The sequence below is a fragment of the Bombina bombina genome, chromosome 6 (assembly GCF_027579735.1).
Source record: "Bombina bombina isolate aBomBom1 chromosome 6, aBomBom1.pri, whole genome shotgun sequence".
Lineage (NCBI taxonomy): Eukaryota > Metazoa > Chordata > Amphibia > Anura > Bombinatoridae > Bombina > Bombina bombina.
In genome coordinates this window covers 28,015,131-28,031,269 of record NC_069504.1, presented here as the reverse complement: position 1 = coordinate 28,031,269, position 16,139 = coordinate 28,015,131, and the positions used below count along the sequence as shown (strand labels likewise).

Below are 16,139 nucleotides of genomic sequence, written 5' to 3'. Positions count from 1 at the left end.
GTAAAATAAAACCTAACCTAAGTTACAATTACACCTAACACTACACTACAATTAAATTATTTCACTAAATTACAGAAAATAATAAACAAATTACAAGATTTTTAAACTAATTACACCCAATCTAATCCCTCTATCAAAATAAAAAAAAAAAAAAAAAAAAAAAGCCCTACCCTACACTAAATTACAAAGGGCCTTTTGCAAGCATTGCCCCAAAGTAATCAGTTCTTTTACCTGTAAAAAAAAATTACAAATCCCCTCCCCAACATTAAAACCCACCACCCACACAACTAACCCTACTCTAAAACCCACCCAATACCCCCTTAAAAAACCTAACACTAACCCCTTGAAAATCACCTTACCTGGAGAAGTCTTCATCCAACTGGGTCGAAGTCCTCAATGAAGCCGGGAGAAGTCTTCATCCAAGCTGGGCAAGGTGGTCCTCCAGAGGGGCATAAGTCTTCATTCAGATGGCATCTTCTATCTTCATCCATCCGGTGCGGAGCGGGTCCATCTTCAAGACATCCGACGCAGAGCATCCTCTTCAATCGACGGCTAACACAGAATGAAGGTACCTTTAAGTGATGTCATCCAAGATGGCGTGCCTTCAATTCCGATTGGCTGTTAGAATTCTATCAGCCAATCAGAATTAAGGTAGAAAAAATCCTATTGGCTGATGCAATCAGCCAATAGGATTGAAATTCAATCCTATTGGCTGATCCAATCAGCCAATAGAATGCAAGCTCAATCCTATTGGCTGATAGGGTCAGCCAATAGGATTGAACTTCAATCCTATTGGCTGATTGCATCAGTCAATAGGATTTTTTCTACCTTAATTCCGATTGGCTGATAGAATTCTATAAGCCAATTGGAATTGAAGGGATGCCATCTTGGATGACGTCACTTAAAGTTACCTTCATTCTGTGTTAGCTGTTGATTGAAGAGGATGCTCTGCGTCGGATGTCTTGAAGATGGACCCGTTCCACACCGGATGGATGAAGATAGAAGATGCCGTCTGGATGATGACTTCTGCCCGTCTGGAGGACCACTTCTGCCGGCTTCGTTGAGGACTTCGGCCCGGTTGGATGAAGACTTCTCCCGGTAAGGTGATCTTCAAGGAGTTAGTGTTTTTATAAGGGGGTATTGAGTGGGTTTTAGAGTAGGGTTGGTTGTATAGGTGGTGGGTTTTAATGTTGGGGGGGATTTGTAATTTGTTTTACAGGTAAAAGAGCTGATTACTTTGGGGCAATGCCCCGCAAAAGGCAGTTTTAAGGGCTATTTGTAATTTATTGTAGGGTAGGGCTTTTTTTTATTTTGGGGGGGCTTTTTTATTTTGTTAGTGGGATTAGGTGTAATTAGTTTAAAAATCTTGTAATGTGTTTATTATTTTCTGTAATTTAGTGGGGGGGGTTTGTACTTTAGCTAATTTTATTTAATTGTATTTAATTGTATTTAATTTAGGGAATTAATTTAATTATAGTGTAGTGTTAGGTGTAATTGTAATTTAGGTTAGATTTTATTTTACAGGTACTTTTGTATTTATTTTAGCTAGGTAGTTTTAAATAGTTAATAACTATTTAGTAACTATTCTACCTAGTTAAAATAAATACAAACTTGCCTGTAAAATAAAAATAAACCCTAAGCTAGCTACAATGTAACTATTAGTTATATTGTAGTTAGCTTAGGGTTTATTTTATAGTTAAGTATTTAGTTTTAAATAGGAATAATTTAGTTAATGATAGTAATTTTATTTAGATTTATTTAAATTATATTTAAGTTAGGGGGGATAGGGTTAGGGTTAGACTTAGGTTTAGGGGTTAATATGTTTATTATAGTGGCAGGGACGTTGGGGGCGGCAGATTAGGGGTTAATAAGTGTAGGTAGGTTGCGGCAACATTTGGGGTGGCAGATTAGGGGTTAATAAATATAATGTAGGTGTCGGCGATGTTGGGGGTAGCAGATATGGGGTTCATAAATATAATGTAGGTGGCGGTGGTGTCTGGAGCGGCAGATTAGGGGTTAATAATATAATGTAGGTGTCGGCAATGTCAGGGGCGGCAGATTAGGGGTTGATAAGTGTAATATTAGTGGTGTTTAGACTCGGGGTTCATGTTAGGGTGTTAGGTGTAGACATAAATTTTATTTCCCCATAGGAATCAATAGGGCTGCGTTAGGAGCGAAACACTGCTTTTTTGCAGGTGTTAGACTTTTTTCAGTCGGCTCTCCCCATTGATTCCTATGGGAAAATCGTGCACGAGCACGTTACATCAGATCACCACTAACATAAGCAGCGCTGGTATTGGAGTGAGATGTGGAGCAAAATTTTGCTCAACGCTCACTTAGTCTTTTGACAACGGGTTTGTAAAAACCCGTAATACCAGCGCTGTCTGTAAGTGAGAAGTGAGCATAAACTGCTCATTAGCACCGCATAGCTTCTAATGCAAGACTCGTAATCTAGCCGTGAGTTTGTCTGATGTGGGAAGAACCCAAATGTCATGGTTGTTGATCCTATAATAGACATTTGCTCTTCCTGTCAAGTGATGTATAAACAATAAATCATCAGTCCATTTACTTTTTTTTTCTTCTCATTTTCAGAATGTGCCTTTAAGTCTTGCAGAAGGTTTACTAAGTGGGCTTTTGGTAAGTAAACAATGTCCTGTATCTTTAGTACATCGTATAACATTACAGGTAGAGAGCCCTTTATCCAAACTGCTTGGGACAGCAAAAGGTTTGATTTCGGAATAGTTAGGATTTTGGAATATTTGGAATAAAACAATTACAAACTCCATAACTTAGAAAACTTGTTTAAATCACAGTTAATGTAAATAAATGCAAGAGTAGAACATTCACTTGTATGTTTTGTTATAAAAGTATTCTGAAAGGATAAGAATGAGAGATATCTGAGAGACGTTTTTATCTTGTTAGTTTGTTCAGTAACATATTGATGGCATTTCTGTAATGTTGGTACCTTCTCACTGGAGCTTACTCTATACGTCAAGAGCTGAATAGTTACTAGATAGAAGGTTTATCATTGGTCATAAGGGAGAGTCACTTGCAGATCGTACACGTAAATAGGGACAGATACAAATCTCTTTGTATTCAATTTACAATGTTTTTCAGCAATATGTTAAAGGGACACTGAACCCAAATTTTTTCTTTCATGATTTTTAATCAACTTTCTAATTTACTCCTATTATCAATTTTTTTCATTCTCTTGGTATCTTTATTTGAAAAGCAAGTATGTAAGTTTAGAAGCCGGCTCATTTTTTGGTGAACAACCTGGGTTGTTCTTGCCAATTGGTGGATAAATTAACCCACCAATAAACAAGTGCTGTCCAGCGTCTGAACCAAAAATTGACTGGCTCCTTAGCTTAGATGCCTTCTTTTTCAAATTAAGATACCAAGAGAATGAAGAAAATTTGATAATAGGAGTAAATTAGAAAGTTCCTTAAAATTGCTGCTCTATCTGAATCATGAAAGAAAAAAATTGTGTTCAGTGTCCCTTTAATTTCACAAATGTGTCTAAATGAATCTAGACCAGGTGGTTATGATTAGACCTCACATACAATTATTCAGCTACAAAAGTATCAATATATATAATAGAACATGCAATTTTAAGCAACTTTCTAATTTAGTCCTATTATCAATTTTTCTTCGATCTCTTGGTATCTTTATTTGAAAAAGCAAGAATGTAAGCTTTCAAGCCTGCCCATCTTTGGTTCAGCACCTGGGTAGTGCTTGTGATTGGTGGCTAAATGCAGCCACCAATCAGCAAGCACTATCCAGGGTTCTGAACCAAAAATGGGCCAGTTTGTAAGCTTACATTACTGCTTTTTCAAATAAAGATACCAAGAGAACAAAGAAAAATTGATAATAGGACTAAATTAGAAAGTTGCTTAAAATTGCTGCCCTATCTGAATCATGAAAGAACACATTTGGGTTCAGTGTCCCTTTAACTGTAAAAAATCCAACAAACATTTGATTAAAACTAGTCTCTGCTTAAATGTTATTTTTATATGAAAATATTTGTGAATAATAAAGTCTGTCTGTCTATATCTGTATGTGAAGCCATAAAATATTTTATATATAAAGAATGTGTGTTTAGAATATATCTGTGGTCTTGATGTCTCTAAATACTAGTGCAACCATTTCCCTATGTTGTAAAGTGTATTTATGTATAATCTCTTTTAAAGAAAACAGTGCAGGTATCACATATTATTTTATTACATATTGAATACAACTTCCATGTGATTCTGATCTTTTTTAGACATGATCATAACAACCACTAGGTGAAATTCACTAAGAGATCTCTCCAGCCTCTCCAGCTTCACCAGTTCCTGTGTTATTAAAACCATTTGATGCACAAAAGAAAGAAGAGTGAATCAGCTGGGTGTAAAAACAGGAAATGGTAAAGCTGGAGATAAGAGTAAATGGTCATTTTATTTATCATTAGGAAGTTGTTTCCTGCTAAAGACATCTACAACTAATAAAATAAAATCTCCATAAAAAATGCTGCTCATAAGATGTCTGATTTATTTGTATATATGGTCTATTTAAGAAATGTCTTGCGGACCTGATCTGACACTGCGGATCAGGTCCGCAAGACATCGCTGAATGCGGAGAGCAATACGATATCCGCATTTAACATTGCAGCAGCAGCTCACAAGAGCTGCTGGTGCAACGCCGCCCCCTGCGGACTCACGGCCAATGGGCCCCCAGCAGGGGGTGTCAATTAACCCGATCGTACTCGATCGGGTTGAATTGTTGCGATTCCTGTCCGCCTGCTCAGAGCAGGCGGACAGGGTTATGGAGCAGCGGTCTTTGTGACCGCCGCTCCATAACTTTTGTTTCTGACTGAAGACTCGCCAGAGGCACGGGCCATCCTTTCGGAGCGTGATAGATAGGCCCCTAGGCGATGATAATAATGGAAAGCACAATAGAGTTTTCTCAAATATTTTTCATTATTAAAAAAATTCAAGCGAATAAATAGACAATTTTGTTTCATGAATAAAATATTATTGTTTACTTTTCAGAGTGGAAATGTTTTTGTCATTATTGAAAGGCATCTGGACGTACTTATCGGTACCTTAGATCATCTGGTGATATCACTAACAAAAACAGTGGTAACGTGAAATCATATTTTCTATCTATAAAACAACCTCTGAATAACTTTATAAGAAAGTCAAACTATAAAATACTGGGGTATGGTTTGTATATACTGTACATTACTACACTTACACTGTAACATAGTAGATAAGGTTGAAAAAAGACTGAAGTCCATCGAGTTCAACCTATACAAATCTAAAATACTTACAAAAAGCTCCAGTTAAGCTTAAATAACCCCATTAAAATGTGACCCATTTAATACTAGCAATCATATCCATGAATTTTGTTTATATACAGAAATTTATCCAGACTATTTTTAAATGTATCTATGGTATTGGCATTCACTACCTCCTTTGGTAATGAGTTCCACAATTTTATTGCTCTTACAGTGAAAAAACGTTTCCGTTGCAGGAGATTAAATCTCCTTTCCTCCAACCTTAAATTATGACCTCTTGTCAGAACCAATTTTCTTGGAATAAAAAGAGCTTCTGCCATCTCTGTATATGGGCCTTGAATATATTTATATAAAGTAATCATGTCACCTCTCAAGCGCCTTTTTTCTAAAGAGAACAGACCCAGTTTGGCTAGCCTCTCCTCATAGGTTATTTTCTCCAATCCCCTTATTAGCTTTGTGGCCCTTCTCTGAACTTTTTCTAGTTCTGCAATATCTTTTTTAGCAATCGGTCCCCAGAACTGCACTCCAAACTCAAGGTGAGGTCTTACCAGGGCTTTATGTTTGATACTATATACTGTACATTACTACACTTACGCTGTGTGATATTATATACTGTACATTACTACACTTACACTGTGTGATACTATATACTGTACATTACTACACTTACGCTGTGTGATACTATATACTGTACATTACTACACTTACACTGTGTGATACTATATACTGTACATTACTACACTTACACTGTGTGATACTATATACTGTACATTACTACACTTACACTGTGTGATACTATATACTGTACATTACTACACTTACGCTGTGTGATACTATATACTGTACATTACTACACTTACACTGTGTGATACTATATACTGTACATTACTACACTTACGCTGTGTGATACTATATACTGTACATTACTACACTTACGCTGTGTGATACTATATACTGTACATTACTCCACTTACACTGTGTGATACTATATACTGTACATTACTACACTTACACTGTGTGATACTATATACTGTACATTACTACACTTACACTGTGTGATACTATATACTGTACATTACTACACTTACACTGTTTGATACTATATCCTGTACATTACTACACTTACACTGTTTGATACTATATACTGTACATTACTACACTTACACTGTTTGATACTATATACTGTACATTACTACACTTACACTGTTTGATACTATATACTGTACATTACTACACTTACACTGTGTGATACTATATAATATATATTACTACTCTTACACTGTTTGATACTATATACTGTACATTACTACACTTACACTGTGTGATACTATATACTGTACATTACTACACTTACACTGTGTGATACTATATACTGTACATTACTACACTTACACTGTTTGATACTATATACTGTACATTACTACACTTACACTGTTTGATACTATATACTGTACATTACTACACTTACACTGTGTGATACTATATACTGTACATTACTACACTTACACTGTGTAATGCTATATACTGTACATTACTACACTTACACTGTGTGATACTATATACTTTACATTACAACACTTACACTGTGTGATACTATATACTGTACATTACTACACTTACACTGTTTGATACTATATACTGTACATTACTACACTTACACTGTGTGATACTATATAATGTACATTACTACACTTACACTGTGTGATACTATATAATGTACATTACTACACTTACACTGTTTGATACTATATACTGTACATTACTACACTTACACTGTGTGATACTATATAATGTACATTACTACACTTACACTGTGTGATACTATATAATGTACATTACTACACTTACACTGTTTGATACTATATACTGTACATTACTACACTTACACTATGTGATACTATATACTGTACATTACTAAACTTACACTGTGTGATACTATATACTGTACATTACTACACTTACACTGTGTGATACTATATAATGTACATTACTATACTAACATTGTGTGATACTATATAATGTATATTACTACACTTACACTGTGTGATACTATATACTGTACATTACTACACTTACACTGTTTGATACTATATACTGTACATTACTACACTTACACTGTGTGATACTATATACTGTACATTACTACACTTACACTGTGTGATACTATATAATGTACATTACTACACTTACACTGTGTGATACTATATAATGTACGTTACTACACTTACACTGTGTGATACTATATACTGTACATAACTACACTTACACTGAGTGATACTATATACTGTACATTACTACACTTACACTGAGTGATACTATATACTGTACATTACTACACTTACACTGTGTGATACTATATACTGTACATTACTACACTTACACTGTGTGATACTATATACTGTACATTATTACACTTACACTGAGTGATACTATATAATGTACATTACCACACTTATACTGTGTGAGACTATATGATGTATATTACTACACTTATACTGTGTAAGACTATATGATGTACATTACTATACTTACATTGTGTGATACTATATAATGTACATTACTACACGTATACTGTGTGATACTATATACTGTACATTACTACACTTATACTGTGTGATACTATATAATGTACATTACTACACTTACACTGTGTGATACTATATAATGTACATTACTACACTTACAATGTGTGATACTATATACTTACATTATTACACTTACACTGAGTGATACTATATAATGTACATTACTACACTTATACTGTGCAAGACTATATGATGTATATTACTACACTTATACTGTGTAAGACTATATGATGTACATTACTACACTTATACTGTGTAAGACTATATGATGTATATTACTACACTTATACTGTGTAAGACTATATGATGTATATTACTACACTTATACTGTGTAAGACTATATGATGTATATTACTACACTTACACTGTGTGATACTATATAATGTACATTACTACGCTTACACTCTGTGATACTATATAATGTATATTACTATACTTATACTGTGTAAGACTATATGATGTATATTACTACACTTATACTGTGTAAGACTATATGATGTATATTACTACACTTATACTGTGTAAGACTATATCATGTACATTACTATACTTACATTGTGTGATACTATATAATGTACATTACTACACTTATACTGTGTGATACTATATACTGTACATTACTACACTTATACTGTGTGATACTATATAATGTACATTACTACACTTACACTGTGATATTATATAATGTACATTACTACACTTACACTGTGTGATACTATATACAGTACATTACTACACTTATACTGTGTAAGACTATATGGTGTATATTACTACACTTATACTGTGTAAGACTATATGATGTACATTACTACACTAATACTGTGTAAGACTATATGATGTATATTACTACACTTATACTGTGTAAGACTATATGATGTATATTACTACACTTATACTGTGTAAGACTATATGATGTATATTACTACACTTACACTGTGTGATACTATATAATGTACATTACTACGCTTACACTCTGTGATACTATATAATGTATATTACTATACTTATACTGTGTAAGACTATATGATGTATATTACTACACTTATACTGTGTAAGACTATATGATGTATATTACTACACTTATACTGTGTAAGACTATATGATGTACATTACTATACTTACATTGGGTGATACTATATAATGTACATTACTACACTTATACTGTGTGATACTATATACTGTACATTACTACACTTATACTGTGTGATACTATATAATGTACATTACTATACTTACATTGTGTGATACTATATAATGTACATTACTACACTTACACTGTGTGATACTATATAATGTATATTACTACACTTACTCTGTGTGATACTATATACTGTACATTACTACACTTACATTGTGTGATACTATATAAAGTACATTACTACACTTACACTGTGTGATACTATATAATGTACATTACTACACTTACACTGTGTGATACTATATAATGTACACTACTACACTTACATTGTGTGATACTATATACTGTACATTACTACACTTACACTGTGTGATACTATATAATGTACATTACTACACTTACACTGTGTGATACTATATAATGTATATTACTACACTTACTCTGTGTGATACTATATACTGTACATTACTACACTTACATTGTGTGATACTATATAATGTACACTACTACACTTACACTGTGTGATACTATATACTGTACATTACTACACTTACATTGTGTGATACTATATAATGTACACTACTACACTTACATTGTGTGATACTATATACTGTACATTACTACACTTACACTGTGTGGTACTATATAATGTACATTACTACACTTACACTGTGTGATACTATATAATGTATATTACTACACTTACTCTGTGTGATACTATATACTGTACATTACTAAACTTACATTGTGTGATACTATATAATGTACACTACTACACTTACACTGTGTGATACTATATACTGTACATTACTACACTTACATTGCAAACATATACAAAAGGAGAGGAGTACCCTGCCCTTCAGCACAATCAATTAAAGATGCACTTTTATACAAGTCAAATCTTTCCAAAACTGAGCTCCTTATTTCTCCCCCTTCTTAAAAAATCTCCACCCCAATCTCTCTATAACTGTCGACAACTCCATCATTACCCCTACCCCGCATGCCCAATGTTTCTTTCACTCCTCACATTCAGTCCTTGGCTAAATCCTGCCGCTTCCACCTTAAAAACATCTCTAAAATTAGACATTTTCTTACACAAGACACAATTAAGATTTTAGTCCACTCTCTCATCCTTTACCTCCTCGACTGCTGCAACTCCGTCCGCTCTGGTCTCCCCAGCTGCCGCCTAACTCCTTTACAATCCGTAATGAATACCTCTTCCAGACTCATCTTCCTTTCACGTCGCTCTTCATCTGCTGCACCTCTCTGCCAATCCCTTCACTGGCTTCCTCTTGCCTCCAGGATTAAACAGAAAATTATCACTCTGACATACAAAGCCCTCATCTGCACTGTTCTTAGACCTTGTCTCCAGATACCCTCCTTCCCAACCCCTTCGCTCTGCTCATGACCTCCTACTCTCCTCCTCTCTTGTTACCTCATCACACTCCCGCTTACAGGACTTCTCCAGACTGGCTCCCATCTTGTGGAACTCTCTACCTCGCTCCACAAGACTCTCCCCTAGTTTTGAAAGCTTCAAGCGCTCCCTAAAGACTCTACTGTTAAGAGACGCATACAACATACACTAACCTTTCTTAATTCCAGTTCCTCTACTCCATTGCTATCCCCTTGAACCCCCCTAGCATGTAAGCCTAAGGGTCCAGCTGTTTGTTGATCACCTTCTTAAGAGCTGACTACAACAGTGCAACTCTTGGCAGGGTCCTCTACCCGTTTGATCCCTATAAATGTTTCCTTGTATTCCGCCTATGTTTATAGCGCTGCAGAATCTGTTGCCGCTCTACAAATAACCGATAATAATAATAAAAGTGAGCTACAGTTAGAGGGGCTCTTAAGCTTACAGTCTAAAGGAAGTTTTACATAAATTATGTCAGTGTCACATATTTATACCTGAGCCATGAGGTAATCTAAGGTTTCTTGGTCTTTTTTTTTTCTTTTTTAGAAATCACTTATTGGAGATATTGACAACATTCTTACTGATCTGAGCAAAGTATTGGTAAGTAACTTTATCTACTACTATCTATCTATCTGTCTATCTATCTATCTATCTATCTATCTATCTCTCTACCTATCTATCTATCTCTCTATCTATCTATCTATCTATCTATCTATCTATATCTAGCACTAATTCCACAGCATAAAAGTGCAATATATTTCAATTCCTCTATTTATACATCAGGTACAAGTACAGTGAAGCTTTGCTTAATGCAGCCAACGCCCTTAATCATGATTAACTGGTCGATACCTCACTACACTGCATTGGTAGCTGATGTTTGACTAAAGAAATGGAAATATATTAAACTGTGATGCTGTATATGGATTTCTAGGGGATAGCAACACCCAGAGTAACCATGTGCAACATATAAATGTCATTGGTGCTGTTGCCACATTGTAGGATGTGCATCACCTCCTTATATAGGTCTATAAAATTTGCAAGTAGAACTTAAAGGGACAGTATACTATAAAATAGTTTTTCCCTTAATGTGTTTCCAATTACTTTTTTTTACCAGCTTTAGAGTATAAAATGTATGAGATTTGCTTTTTAAGGCTTATTTGTGTATATGAATTAGCTGATTTTGTGTTTTGAAGCCACAACCTAATAAAATGGGTTGAGCTTGTAGGTATAATCAGATATCCTTACTTTATCACATTGTGTACATATACCTGCTTTATCTTATATCTGTAGGTAACTTTTTAGGATGGGTGGGGATACTACAGGCTAAATAAACTATTTCAAATGCCAATATAAGTGCAATGGAAATACTTAAACAATTTAATACACTCCAGCAGGTAAAGTTCATAATTGGGAACAAATTAAAGGGGAGAATTTTTTGAGTAAACTGTCCCTTTAAAGGGATATTAACCCCTTTGCTACCGGGAATTTCAAAGATAAACTTGCCCAAAGTACTGGAGAATTTTTAGCATTTTTGCTATAACTCAGTTTAAACAGAATAGAGATGAATGTGTGTGTTTGTGCCAGAGACAGAATAAGTGTGCATGTGTGAAACTGTGTGTGAGTATGTGCCTGTGTGTTTGTGCCAGACACAGAATGGGTGTGCATGTGTGAGACTGTGTGTGAGTGTGTGTTTGTGCCAGAGACAGAATGGGTGTGGATGTGTGAGACTGTGTGTGAAAGTATGTGCATGTGTGTGTGTTTGTGCCAGAGACAGAATGGGTGTGGATGTTTAAGACTGTGCGTGAGAGTATGTGCATGTGTGTGTGTGTGTGTGTGTGTGTTTGTGCCAGAGACAGAATGGGGGTGGATGAGTGAGACTGTGTGTGAGAGTATGTGCATGTGTGTGTGTTTGTGCCAGAGACAGAATGGGTGTGGATGTGTAAGACTGTGCATGAGAGTATGTGCATGTGTGTGTGTTTGTGCCAGAGACAGAATGGGTGTGGATCTGTAAGACTGTGCATGAGAGTATGTGCATGTGTGTTTGCGCCAGAGACAGAATGGGTGTGGATGTGTGAGACTGTGTGTGAGAGTATGTGCATGTGTGTTTGTGCCAGAGACAGAATGGGTGTGGATGTGTGAGACTGTGTGTGAGAGTATGTGTTTGTGCCAGAGACAGAATGGGTGTGGATGTGTGAGACTGTGTGTGAGAGTATGTGTTTGTGCCAGAGACAGAATGGGTGTGCATGTGTGAGACTGTGTGTGAGAGTATGTGCATGTGTGTTTGTGCCAGAGACAGAATGGATGTGGATGTGTGAGACTGTGTGTGAGAGTATGTGTTTGTGCCAGAGACAGAATGGGTGTGCATGTGTGAGACTGTGTGTGAGAGTATGTGCATGTGTGTTTGTGCCAGAGACAGAATGTGTGTGCATGTGTGAGACAATGAGGTCTATTTAAGAAAGGTCTTGCGGACCTGATCCAACATTGCATATAAGGTCCGCAAGACCTCGCTGAATGTGGAGAGCAATACGCTCTCCATATTCAGCATTGCACCAGCAGCTCACAAGAGCTCTTGGTGCAACGCCGCCCCCTGCAGACTCGTACTCGATCGGGTTGAATTCCGGGGATTCCTGTCCGCCTCATCAGAGCAGGAGAAATGGGCCTCTGTGTCTGAGAGTATGTGCATGTGTGTTTGTGCCAGAGACAGAATGGGTGTGCATGTGTGAGACTCTGGCTGAGAGTATGTGCATGTGTGTTTGTGCCAGAGACAGAATGGGTGTGCATGTGTGAGACTGTGTCTGAGAGTATGTGCATGTGTGTTTGTGCCAAAGACAGAATGGGTGTGCATGTGTGAGACTGTGTCTGAGAGTATGTGCATGTGTGTTTGTGCCAGAGACAGAATGGGTGTGCATGTGTGAGACTGTGTCTGAGAGTATGTGCATGTGTGTTTGTGCCCGAGACAGAATGAGTGTGCATGTGTGTGTGCGTGTGCCAGAGGCCCTGGTGATCAAAATTCCAAAGGGATCCGCAACAATGTCGAGCAAGCAAGCTGGTGAAATATTCTAAGCTGCTGACACCATTGTGTAAAGACAGCGTCTCCAAGAGGCGGTTTACTATCTCAATGTGTGGCGATGTTGGCGAAATATTCCAAGCAGCATCGGTACCGACCTTGACAACGCATAGTAAAGAATCCCTTTTAAATATAGCACCAAGCCTAATAAATATACCTATTTAACCCTAAACCGCAACAAGCCTACTGCAAACACCCATACTCTAAGGGAAAGTATACACCAATTTTCATATAAATGCATGTAATGATAATATTATAAAGAAGAATATGCACAGATGCTGATATAAAAATCTAGTATAAAATCTTTGAAAAACTTAAATATAAGCTCCCAGTTTATCACTGTTGATGTGGTTAGGCTGGAACACCCACTGAAATGGTCTGAGAAAGCAGGAAGAGACACTTCCACCCTTCCCCTCCCCTGCATATGAAAAGACCTATTACAGAAACAGGAGCAAGAAGAAATCTGTAGACTTCAGTCTTCATTTGATACTTTGGAGTTTGGGTAGGAGTCTGAAATCATCACAATGTTATTAAAAATAATCAAAACTATACATTGTTACAAAAATACTACCAGATCGTCTATATTAATGAATGATCTACAAAACATTAATGCAAACAAATTTAACCCTTACCCTGTAAATACCTCAGTGCATTATCCCATAACCTATTTAACCCCTAAACTGCCAATACCCCCACCGTATTATCCCCATACCTCCTTAACTGCCAATACCGCACTGCAAACACCCTCTAACTTATAAACAGCTTCACCACCAATACCACCATCACAAACTACCCCTACACTAATTTACTCCCTAACAGCTAACCTCCCCTGACCCCTAATTTAACACTCTCTAAGTTATAGAAAGTAAAATATACTAAAATTACAAAAAAAAAACAGACATTACCACAAAAAACACTACCAAAAAAAAAAACCCAAATCAGTAAAGCATATCCTAAAACTAAAGTTCCCTTACAAAAAAGCCCACCCCAACATAAAAAAAACAATACCAACACTAAAACCTACTATAAAAAAATGCCCTGAAAAAGGCACTAAAGTGATTTAGCTCTTTTACTTGGCAAACAAAATCTCTATTCTAAAACCAAAGTAACCCCCACCCTCCAATTATCTTTAAAAGTCTAAACTACAAATTGCTTCGATAAGGTCATATGTTAGGGCATTGACCAAAAGTAATTATAGTTCTTTTGCATTCAAAAATCCTATTTTAAAAAAAGCCTTATCTGAACCATGAAAGAACATTTTTGGGTTTCATGTCCCTTTGGGTTTCAATCCCCCCCCCCCCCCAATAAAAGATGATGTCATCCATATGAAATAACAACTTTTAAACATGCTGATATTTTCTGCCTTAAAAATATTAAGTAAAAGCTGTTTAAACTAATTAGTTAGAGCATGTCATATTAAGTCTATTGACCCTACACTACTGTGTACTTTACTCATGCAAATACGACTCAGGACTCGCGGAGCACTGTTGGTCCAGAGGGGAAACTCTGCTGATCCAATCAAGAGCTCTGGTCACATAACTCAGATTTGCTACTAGCGCTGTTGATCAGATCAGCAGGATTTTCCACTGTGTATTTAATCTCTTTGCAGAGGTTAAACACACAGTTATGTATGATTAATAAATATAAAATGAATGCATTATAACCTCATTTTTAATCTATAATGGCAGTTGCACAACTTCCTACTAATGCTCTTTGGCTTATAGGTAATTCCTACCTATGTCCAGTAGGCATTCACATGAAGAAATTGTCAACCAATGAGCATTCACATGAAATAATTTTCAACCAATGAGCATTAACAGAAAGTAATTGTCAACCAATGAGCATTCACAAGAAGTTATTGTCAACCAATGAGCATTAACATGAAGTTATGGTCAACCAATGAGCATTAACATGAAGTAAAAAATAGAAATAAGTAAATGTGTTTAGAAGCTCGAGTTCACATATTAGAAGAGTTGAGCATCCATATGATCAGGACCCTTTGCTGCTATATCATTCTAGTGTGTATTAGAGGATGGATTTACAAAACTAAAGAGGTTTACTTAATTTGACATATTATGCAGTAATCAGTCTTTTTTCTTATACAGAAATGCAGTCTTCCCATTGTTGGGCCATTGATCGCAGGTGTTCTTCCTCTTCTTGGTGGTGCCTTGGGCGTTGTAGGAGCTGTTGTTGATACTGCTCTTAATGTTGTTGGTGGTGTTGTTAATGGTCTCCTTGGTGGCAACGGTGGTCTTCTTAGTGGTCTTCTTGGGGGTAGTGGAGGTCTTCTTGGTGGCAGCGGTGGTCTTCTTGGTGGAGGTCTACTTAACGGTGTTCTTGGTGCTGCAGGTGCTGGACGCAGATAAGGTCTCTTTGGCTGATACAGGTAAGTCCTCAGCTTTACAATTTCTGTAACTAGTGTGTCTGCTGTATTGAATTGATAAAAGTCACTGAATATAAACAGTTTGTCTATGGAAACAATATGGTACTTCTATTGCTAGATCATTTATTGAATTGTTACCACAAGATTGTTGTACATTAAGGGATAGATTACAAGTGGAGTGCACATTAACGCTCCCAGTTGAGCGATAATTGCACTAGAAGTAAGATTTGTGCGCTTGTTGGGTTGCGCTCATATTATAAGTTGAAAGTAAACTGTT

The 16,139-nt window shown here is 36.3% G+C and overlaps 1 protein-coding gene across 1 annotated transcript in view; it reads left to right on the top strand.

Moving 5' to 3' along the window:
- The window catches only part of LOC128664308 (uncharacterized), a 74,734-nt gene extending 58,889 nt beyond the window's left edge, over nt 1–15,845 (top strand). Inside the window, exons 6-9 of the mRNA XM_053719147.1 lie at nt 2,593–2,637; nt 5,031–5,120; nt 10,959–11,012; nt 15,585–15,845. Coding sequence (XP_053575122.1) covers nt 2,593–2,637; nt 5,031–5,120; nt 10,959–11,012; nt 15,585–15,845 — 450 coding nt within the window. The remainder of the gene's footprint in view (nt 1–2,592; nt 2,638–5,030; nt 5,121–10,958; nt 11,013–15,584) is intronic.
- The last annotated feature ends 294 nt before the right edge of the window (nt 15,846–16,139 follow it).